The following is an 11,486-nucleotide window of genomic DNA, read 5'->3' on the forward strand; positions in this document are numbered from 1 at the left end:
TGTTACTCATTGAACTCATACTCATCGTCAATTTAATCATCTCTCCTTTCAAATTGACCAAACAGCTTGTTAGTTCGTCGACAAACAAATTAATGAGTAAAAAAAGACCGTCTCCTGCTACATCAAGTACATGGTCTGCTTACAATCAAAAGTAGTTCCTAACACACGATAATATTTTTAGACAAGCATGTGGTGCAGAATGAAGCCGTGCGCTATGGAAAAATACTGCACGATTCTGACATTGTAAAGTTAACGGAGAAAAACAAAAACAATGAGCATATAATAAGTGGAAATTCAACACTGATCTAGACAGCTTAGAAGCGATAGACGAGTATATGCATATTAATGCGCCATGGGCGGATCACAATTGGATATACCAAAAGATTTGATATATAAAATTGTTTTATACCAACACGTTCAAATCCATGTTATCTTTAAATGCATATATATATATATATATATATATATATATATATATATATATATATATATATATATATATATATGATTGACATGTGCATATGCCATCAGGTAGTACATTACTTCACAAGAAATAGCAAATTCAGATTTTGTTGTTTTGAGGATTATTGGAGGGGGGATGAGAAACTAGTTTCAACTTTTTAAAAGGATTATGATGGAATCATAAATACATGGAAAATAGAAATTCAACTCTTTTAGCCCATCGGGTTTATTGATTTTATAAATGGCGACATGTTAGCTTATATCAGCCGCATTTTTCATAATATTTAAATTTGTATTTTGCCCAAGTTTCTTCCGTTCAGTAAATGAAGAGATTTCATAACTAATTATCCATGATTGTTGATCCTATTTGACGGGTGTTCCAACACGTGTTTTAGTTGCTTTTTCCTTTCCCAGTTTTGTTTGGTTTTCTTGCCCCTTTTTGCCCTTTGTTTTTCGAGTTTGCTCCACCTTTTTCGTTCGCTTTCATAGGTTTCAAATTTCCGCCCTTATTCTTGCCTCCTTTGGTCTTGCTGCCTTTCCCTTTACCTGGTTTAAGCAATGGTGATTGCATAACAGCAGAAGGGTCTCCTACACTTCCCTGATCTTCAAATAACCCAGACATTACAAAAGGATTGACATCTGTGTTGTCGGTGGCATGCGTTGGTACATCCGGAGACGCAGCAACAGAGTCACCCGCTACATCTATAATAATAATAATAATAATAATAATAATAATAATAATCTATGTGGAGCATGGAGAGAATTCATAATGTCAGGTTTCCCTTTGACATATCCAATGTTGTCGTGAAAACAAGCCAACGTTATACCGCGATAAAATGGGATCCTTTTTCTATTAATATTCAGTGTTATCTATTTTTATTTCATCTTTATTGCATGCGTTCATATGGGATGATTTTCATGCGTTGCTTTGAAATTCAAGTCAGATTCAGAGGTAGCCACGCCCACTTTACGATCTTCAGATCGTTAATGCCCATATAACAGTAGGTAAAGAGAGCATAAATTAAACAGCCGCAGCGCAAATATTAAACTCTGATTTTCACAAATATCTGCTATTAACTTGTTTAATATAGTTGCTGTCTCTCCCTTCAAAAATACATTTGCTACTAGTTGGCACTGACAAGTCCCAACATATTTTTACTTTCGTTATAGTCATCTACATCAAATCGTAGTTTCAATTTCTTTATAGTCACTTACATCTCAGCGTAGTTTTAATTTCGTTATAGTCACCTACATCCCAGCGTAGCTTTACTTTCTTTATAATCACCTACATCCCAACGTCGCTTTACTTTCTTTATAGTCACCAACATAGCAGCGTAGCTTTACTTTCTTTATAGTCACCTACATCCCAGCGTCGCTTTACTTTCTATATAGTCACTTACATCCCAGCGTAGCTTTACTTTCTATATAGTCACCTACATCCCAACGTAGCTTTACTTTCTTTACAGTCACCTACATCCCAGCGTAGCTTTACTTTCTTTATAGTCACCTACATCCCAGCGTAGCTTTACTTTCTTTATAGTCACCTACATCCCAGCGTAGTTTTACTTCCTTTATAGTCACCTACATCCCAACGTATTTTTACTTGATGAAACATGTAATACACAAATCAATACTGGAATATAAAATGCCAATTCTAAGATTCGATTACTAAGAAGAGGGTTTTATCACTTTCTGAAAACATAAACACACACATGAGCATGTCCCCTATAAGGGACTCAACTTGCCCATTCCCCTTAGCCTCCTCAACCTGTTGCACTATAAGATTCATAGTCTCTTGGTCAACAAAGAAAAATCATCACAAAACATAGTCATTGGAAATGGTATTAGCTTGATTAGCTAGATACCATATATATATATATATATATATATATATATATATATATATATATATATATATATATATATATATATATATATATAAACGCAGGGTAATATCCAGTGTGTAACATATTAAAGTACCCAAGGAATTTGAAGAAGAAAAAAGAGAGCATATTTCATGGTATTCACCAGAAGCCAAGGGTCATTATAGTGCTTATTCTGCCTTTCGTTTAACTACTGTCAAAGAATATTAGTCATCACAAAATAAAATGCACCATTCCGTATCAGGATACTTAGTTCAGTGAATCCAAAAACAACGCAAAATTAATCAAAATCATACACTGGCATCTAACATAAAAAGCCAAATATAGCGAAGCTGCTTAACTCCCTTTTAAACAGATTTAAAGAAACTGAAACCACATAAGTTTTAGTTGGATGTTTATGATTATTTATAATTCACTTTATTAAACGAAAAATGTATGAAAAGATATTAATCAGGTATCATTTGTTAGTACCATTTTTATCAGGATTTGGAATGATTCGCGCGGGTTTTGAACCCTTCATCTGAGACTGACGCTCTAACCACTCGGCCAACGGAGCGATCCTTTAAGTTTAGTATTTTAATTGAATATGGTTGAAATATCCTCAGTGTTACGTACACAGATAGGACTATTGCTCAAGCTATAACACTGGTCAACAGTGAAATCATTACTGACTTGAAAAGGCCCTAATCTGTAGTATTTTGGTGTGCCGAACACGAATATAACCGTGAAAAATTTGTATTGGCTCTCGTTTTGAAGATATTCATATACCTCATTTTCTATGTTTCACTGTGTAAATTTCTCCAGTAGGACTGCAGCAACATCCGGAATAATGATGTAACATTGCATAATACCATCATGCTCACATCATCCACAGTTGATTGCATCATTTTCTGATGCAATGCAATACTAATGCCATGCGGCTGCTGAAGTAAGTTGACGTCAGCAGTGTACTATACATGTGTAGGCCTATTATACTAATGCCAGGCGGCTGCTGAAGCTGACGTAAGCAGTGTACTATATAAAGCCCAATCAGATAGGTTCAGCATTTAAAATATTTTAGACGTTGTGCGAGACAGTTCAAGCTACTGTTACATAAAACTTATTATTTTATCCATTTACGTACAATAAAGAACAGTAATGCCTCGAAAGTGTGTTAATACCGCGGACAATTTTTGCTATATTTGTGGGGAAGTGACATTTGCCAACCAGAAGAAAAGTATCAATTCTCAAGTGAAGAAGGCATATCATCTTTACTTCGGATGCAAGGTTGGTGACCAAGACAAGCCTTGGGCTCCGCATATATGCTGTGCTACATGTACAACACAGCTTTCACAGTGGTTGAATTGCAAAAGGTCATCAATGCCGTTTGCAGTCCCAATGGTGTGGAGAGAGCCAAGCAACCACCTAAATGACTGTTACTTCTGCTTGGTTCCTCCTCTTTCCGGCGGAATAACGAAGCGAAAGAAGTCGAGAATAGTCTACCCAAACATTCCGTCTGCATTGAGACCAGTTCCACATGGTGAGGGACTTCCTATTCCAGAACCTCCAGCAGAATATTCTCTTGATTCATCTGACGAAGACAAAGGTGAGTCGACCTGTTCTTCTCCTGGTCCATCAGCATGCAGTGATCCAGATTTTCACTGTGGTGCATCATCAACCCCACACAGAATAACACAGGAAGAACTAAATGACCTGATTCGTGATTTGGACTTATCAAAGAACAAGGCAGAATTGCTAGGATCAAGACTCCAACAATGGAATCTTCTAGAAGAAGATGTCACAATTACTGCATATCGAAAGCGCCACCAGCAATTGGAGCCTTTCTTCAGAAAGGAAAGTAATCTGATATTCTGTTCCGATATTGAGGGCCTCATGAATGCTTTAAAAATCACTCATGACCCACAAGAATGGAGACTATTTGTGGACTCTTCGAAACTGAGTCTCAAGGCTGTGCTTTTGCACAATGGAAACATTCTTCCATCTATTCCAGTAGCGTATGCTGTCCACATGAAAGAGACATACGATAACTTAAGGCAGCTGCTGAATTCCATTGAGTATAACAAGTACAGCTGGCACCTCTGTGGTGATTTGAAGGTAGTTGCCCTTTTAATGGGACTGCAGCAAGGATATACAAAATACATGTGTTTCTTATGCGAGTGGGATAGCCGAGCAAGGGAAATGCACTACATGAGGAAGGAATGGACTCACAGGCAGAATGTAGCTATTGGAGAGAAGAATATCCAACACCCAGCTCTGGTTGAGGCTCAGAAAATCTTGCTACCACCCCTTCACATCAAACTAGGTTTGATGAAGAACTTCGTGAAAGCCATTGACCGGACTTTGCCAGCATTCCGATACCTGCATGAAAAATTCCCTCGACTCAGCGAAGCAAAGATTAAAGAGGGAGTTTTTGTGGGTCCTCAGATTCGAGAGCTTTTCAAAGATGACCGGTTCAACAACTTGCTGGAAGGTGACGCGAAACAAGCATGGAATGCTTTTCGCCTAGTTTCTACAAACTTCCTCGGAAATGTTAGGGCAGAAAACTATAAGGAACTAGTAGAAGACAAGTTGATGAAGTATAAGAAACTTGGCTGCAATATGTCTCTAAAGATTCACCTCCTTCATTCCCATTTGGATTTCTTTCCTAGCAACTGTGGTATTGTTAGTGATGAACACGGCGAACGTTTTCATCAAGATATCGCAACAATGGAACAAAGATACCAGGGAAAATGGTCCACTACAATGCTGGCTGACTACTGCTGGACACTCCTCAGAGATGCTCCCGAACAGCTGTACAAGAGACAGGCGAAGAAATCTAAGATGTAGTCAATGACTTGATTTTTTATAGGTAGGCTATTACAGTTGACCTTTTACTATTGGAATGCATTTCGTTATGTAAACATTAATTTCTTGCAGATTACAAAAAAACTAGAGCCAATTTTGCAATTTGACTGTCATATTCGTGTTCAGCACATAAAAATTGATAAGAATTGACTAATTTTATTTCAGTAACATGACTTTTGTAAAAATTTGTTGTCCAGTGTAATTCGAGGTTCATATGTAATCACTTTACAGCCAAAATCATTAGCAACAAATACAATGTGTCAAGCTTTATCTTTGGACCTAACTCCGCTTTCTTCATTTCATTATTCATTTTTTCTTGTCTTACATACCGCCTTAATCGCCCAATGGCATGCACGCAAAAAATGCCTATCTCATATGGACAATAATGCGCTTCTTTTCAACTTGATGGAGAAAGAAATGCTATTTATTATTAATAAATCACAAACGTATAGCTTTAGCTATACCTTTATGAGTTTAACCTGTACACGGTGTCCCCTCTTTACACGACAACTAAATAAAAAGGTAATATGTGCACTCGGACCGTCTTCTTTTTTATCAGGTCATCATATTGCTGCATTTTTAATGTATTTACTCTAGAACGATCACACAAGTCTTTCCCACCAACCAGGAAAGATTAACATCAGCTACTTACCCATTTTAGCAGATGGTTTATTCTTTTTTGCAGAGTTCTTCCCTTTATTATTCCCATGCTGCGGTCTTCTTTGCGATTCGCTTGACTGGACAAGAAGAACATGGCAGCATAACACGACAGCCAAGGCAGCAATGTACATCCCCTTCATCTTCGAAAGTAAATAACATCCACTACAACTAAGTGATGCAGAATTTAGGAAACATATTAATATTTTAAACTAAAGGTTCAAATCATTGTTGCAGCTGTCTTCGTTGAATTCTTAAAATTAACAGCAAGCAAGAGGCCAGGCTGGGCCTGAGATTATTCATATGTCTGACAGCTGTATAACAGGCTAATGAGAGACGTTGCCATCAAAATTCGTCCTTATAAAGCGGCTTTGAAGAGAATTTGATCGGCTTCCTTTGAGTGGTTTACAAGAAAAAGTCTAAAGGCTTGCCGTTTTACTAACAGCGGCTGTGTTGGGTGTTTGGTCGGCATCGTTTGTACAAACCTGAGCTGATGCAAGAATGCTTTCTGTTATATGTGCTCTAGTTATATAGTAGTTGCAGCCGTATTTGATAATTAATCCTCATTATGAATAAAAACCTAAAAGGCTTCATATTCAAGGTGTTTTCTTTCAAGTATGGTGAATTTATATTGCATCCTTTACACGATTTTTTAGTAATAGCGAATATTCCGAGTGGAGGGTCGACATGATTTGTAAAAATCTGAGATGAAGTTTTGCCAGAATATTGTATACTAAATTTAGAGAAATTGTTCTGAGCTGTTTAGAGAAGTTGGTTAAGTATTATTAGTAACAGCAGAGATTACTAGCCGTTTACTATTTCATTCATTTATTTCGAACATCTTGTTCACTTGTATATAATTTTTTCTTTTTCCCCAAAGCTATTTTCGTTTATTAAGATATCAAAATAATGATGTTTGCAGAGTACGAACCATATAGGATCATACCAACTTCTAACTATTCTTCTCAGGGTGCCAATAATTTACATTACGAGGGCTTGGTTTTGGGGGGAGGGGTGTGTTGAATGCATATTTTAGGCGTTAACGGAGAAAATGACGGTGCAAAATTACTGAATACCGCGTAAAAAGGAAGAAAAAAGACTTTCGTTTTCAGTTCCTTGCATTGATATATTTTAAATGTAGTACCATTAATAACTCGTAATGCGATTTCTCACAAACTATATGAGAAAAAGTAACTACAGTTATTGTTAACTTGCATAATTTTGTATCACAACCTGAGCTAGAAAGCGTTGCCTGCTGCATATACAATGTTTTTAATGACTGTTACCTACAGTAATTATAATTAAAACGAATGAGCCATCCGCCTATACATGCATTGAACGGTTGACATCTGATAATAAGAGAACAACAAACAATTAGCCAAAATTGTATACGTAGCTTTTCAAAAACAGAGATAATGCATGTATTGCCCTTTCAGATGGAAGATGTGAATATTTTTTAACCCAAAGGCAGGACACAAAGCACAAAAGCAAATCCCTGGTGGAACATGACTTGTCGTTGGTGAACAAATCTTCATATTTTCCCGAACAACGGCAATACATTGTTTATTATACCCAATGAAACAAAACAAAAACAAAAATACTATCATTGACACGGCTACTTATATTAGGTTTAATAATATAAAAAATATATTATTACAGTCGACGTTTGTCACTGTACAGACCTGTCCTTCCTCGCGTTTACAGTTTTTGCCAGTCTCTTCCATCTTTAATGTATATGATTCAACAATCACTTTCTGTTACTTGTACTCCTTGAGTTTACAATGATTAAAGTAATACAAATTGAATCAAGTGAGAAACGTGTTGTAGTTGTTTATTACTACCATCTTGTCTAGTTTAGGATACTGTTTTTCTAAAAATATAATAATACTTATAATGGCCGAAACACATATGCAAAGAAACTTTGAATAATTGGATTATGTTCTGTATGCAATATACATTCATCGAAAAATGGAGAAATAATCTGGCAATGCTCTCCCACTGTAGCAATCTCAAAACTGTTCTAGATGCTTTTTACGATTCGCTGCCAATCACAAAGGATATATGAACAATACTAGAATATTGCTGCTATTTCTATGTATTGTAGTCATATTTTTATTGCTCAAACATATGACCATATTTTTCAACACTTTTTCGCCAACTTTGCAATGGATGCGATTTTGGATTTATTATTACCGAGCAAATATATTCTTAAAAAATGTTACATTATTAAATTCAAAACTAGATAGTTAACATCATTGATATGGGAGTTAAAGTCAGTTAACACTAATATCGCATGGATAACGGTGGTAAGAAAGCACAAGATGGAATTAATTAACAGGGGTAATGTTGATAAGAAAGTGTAAGGTGTGATTAATTAGCAGGGGTAATGTTGATAAGAAAGTGTAAGGTAGGGTTAATTAGCAAGGATAATTTTGTTTTTAAAAAAGTATAAGATAGAATTAATTTGCAAGTATTATATTGGTAAAGATAGAAACTGTTTAATAGTATTGGAGAACAATGCGCGCTCGATTTACCTTTCTCTAGACTTAAACTCACTCAGAGCAAGCCAAATAATTAAAAAGGAATTTGCACAGAAAAAGCTAAATAAGACAAAGCTAATTCAAGACAGAGTAAGAACTACCTAGATAAGAATTGTGATCAAAGGAAACTAATTTTAAAAATTATATTTGTATAAAGTAATCAATTTAATAGTTCAGTTCTATACAGAGAAAATAATACTACACTGAATACAAATTTCATAATATCACATGTTGTGGTTTGTTCAACATTGAACAGTTATCGTTGAACATTTATTTTTTATATCTAAAAGTTTGCACATCCATGCTATGAATATCTGTATGGAAAAATATAGAATACTCACCCTCTGTTGCAACTTCGCTTTATCTCTGCAATATTTAAGAACTGAAATTCACAGACTGAAATTTGTTATGACAAACACTTCTCAATTTGCAATCAATACTGGGCACTGCTCAGGGAAGTCATGTATGATATTTCAAGTTAAGAACACGGAAATTGACAAACCTCTGCACGTAAATAATCAGGCAATATGTTGACATTGGCTGGTTGATTGAACCACGTCATTACACAGAGGAACAATTCGTATGTCCGCAAAAATTGCAGATTCCGCGTGTAAGTTTAATAGTTCGTAGTTAATCTTCTAATAATTAAATTCAGAGGTGGAATGATTGAGGTACAATTTACATTCAGTGAACCGTGCACTGAGCCGAATATACAACATACTGATTCATGTAATACATTAGCTGGTCAATAACAAACTAGACAGCATGTTTATCTCCGGAAGGACTCTCTTCACAGAAACGATTAGCAACAAACCCGTTATATATTTTCTTCTACTTTGGAATCAAAATCGAAAGATGCCCCTTTGCCCCTTTTCAGTTAATGGCTTATTATTTCTCACATTAATTACATGTGTTGTAGAATATACATACATATATATATATATATATATATATATATATATATATATATATATATATATATATATATATATATATATATATACATATATACATATATATAGATATATATATAGATATATATATATATATATATATATATATATATATATATATATATATATATATATATATATATATATACGTACGTACGTACATACATGCATACATACATAGATACATACATATATATATATATATATATATATATATATATATATATATATATATATATATATATATATATATATATATATATATATATATATATATGTAATTATTGGAGTCAATTTAGACACAAGGTTGACATATTTGGTATGTTTTGTTAGCCCAAAGAATTGACTATGTAGTTATGGACTTTTGTGTAGTACAGTACATTGTTGTCTTACTGAAAATAATATTGGTCCACGCAAGTCATACCGTGGTCTAAAAATTATCCCCTGGGAGCACAATACGTTGTTATACAACCAAACATGTTCTATTAATGTTGAGCTATCTCATCCAATCAGAATTCATAAGTTTTATGAAAGTAATATGGATAATTGTAGCATTTAATTTGTTTCAGAAGGATAGTTTTCTGTTGGTTTCTGCACTTCAAAAAACAGCTTTAAAAATTGTTTCAGGCTTCACACAAGCGTGTTTTTAATGATTTTTATTTAGACTCTTTTTCTGTACCAACCAGGGTTAGTTGTACTGTTATTAAAATAAGAGAACTATTCAGGGGATGTAACTCACTTGTGCTGACTAGATAAGAGAAACGTTGACCAATAGCGATCGTATTTATGTTCTCTATTAATATTTTCACATAGCTTTGTCAAGTTCCTACGATCACTTGCATGAAACATTTTACCTTTAATGTTAAATTTTAAATGCCTTACGCTATACTAGTAATACTGCTTCCTAAACAGGACATGAAACAGGATATTAAACTTGAAAGTTGGCAAGTTCGGATATCCTCGGGCTCAAGAAATACATTTAAAATCAGGTGTAACCAATCATAATCGTGTATGTGGATATGAACGAGGAAGATGTGCTTTAATTTAAATAGTAACAGTCAATCCCTCAGCAATAACTTGTCACATGAGCATGAAAACTGTTTGAGGACAAAATATTAAAAGGAGATTATATTATATTTTTATATATATTTCTTAAGAAGCAATCTCTTTAGACAAAATTCAGTAATTGTAAAGGCCCAATTATTCAGAACAGTAAGATGGTGATTGCTTTCAGCTTTCTTTAATCAATGACATTTTTCTTGCGTTGCAACTCAGGGTAATATAATAGCTACTAACTGAAGTAAAAAATTTGTCACAGCATATTAGACTTAAAAAAGGACAAGCGATACAATGTTTTATTTCTTATCAAAGAACGCAGTTGTCTTTAGAATTTGTGGCACTGGCCTTATTATCCGACCTGTCACAAGTCTCGTTTTCTACAGAATTCGCACCTTTATCACTTACTGCAAATTGCCAGAGATGCATAAAATGGTTTGATCAGGGAATGGTAAGGTTGACGTAGCTCATAACGGACGTCAACAGATGCATAAAATGGTTTGATCAGGGAATGGTAAGGTTGACGTAGCTCATAACGGACGTCAACAGATGCATAAAAGGGTTTGATCAGGGACCGTTAAAGTTGACGTCGCTCATAACGGACGTCAACAGATGCATGCAAGCGTTTCATCAGGGATGTGTAAGGTTGAGGTCAATCAGAGTAGAGGTCAACATATGTTTAAAATTGTTTCGTCAATTATGGTTAAGAGTGAGATTATCCAGATCAGAGGTCACTAGACCCTTAAAAGGGTTGACCAGAAATGGGTTAGGATGAGGTCATCCAGATCGGAGGTCACTAGACCCTTAAAAGGGTTTGACCAGGAATGGGTAAGGATGAAGTCATCCAGATCGGAGGCCACCAGATACATAAACCTGCATTTAATGTTTCATCTTCCCTTTTAGGAAGCTGTTAATCATCTTTCTGACTTTAGTGGAAACCATTACACTTTTCCCTTAGTTTTCTTTAAAGTTATTTGTAAGGCTAAGTAAATGTACCATCTCTTTTTCACTTTTATGTGAACTTGCACCAAGATTTAGACAATTTTTATTGATATGAACATTGCATATTCATGGCACGTTGAAGGTTGTAC

General features: G+C 34.9%; 1 protein-coding gene across 1 annotated transcript; it reads right to left on the reverse strand.

Annotated features, from left to right (window-relative positions):
* Nucleotides 1–664: 664 nt before the first annotated feature.
* Nucleotides 665–8,863, reverse strand: LOC149796039 (uncharacterized). Its single transcript, XM_089964166.1, has 3 exons — nt 8,728–8,863; nt 5,842–5,989; nt 665–1,164 (listed from the first exon to the last, which is right to left on the reverse strand). Exons 2-3 carry the CDS (start codon nt 5,987–5,989, stop codon nt 854–856), a joined length of 459 nt encoding a protein of 152 aa, XP_089820292.1. The 5' UTR covers nt 8,728–8,863; the 3' UTR covers nt 665–853.
* Between the last annotated feature and the right edge of the window lie 2,623 nt (nt 8,864–11,486).

This window comes from Sinohyriopsis cumingii, chromosome 7, assembly GCF_028554795.1.
Source record: "Sinohyriopsis cumingii isolate HCF-2022 chromosome 7, ASM2855479v2, whole genome shotgun sequence".
NCBI classification, from domain to species: domain Eukaryota; kingdom Metazoa; phylum Mollusca; class Bivalvia; order Unionida; family Unionidae; genus Sinohyriopsis; species Sinohyriopsis cumingii.

Bases quoted from the DNA above. Each gene is read 5' to 3' on its own strand.
- LOC149796039 (XM_089964166.1), bottom strand. From the start codon at position 5,989: ATGAAGGGGATGTACATTGCTGCCTTGGCTGTCGTGTTATGCTGCCAT. The intron at 1,165-5,841 runs GTAAGTAGCTGA...TTATTATTATAG, and splicing joins TAAACCATCTGCTAAAATGG to ATGTAGCGGGTGACTCTGTT.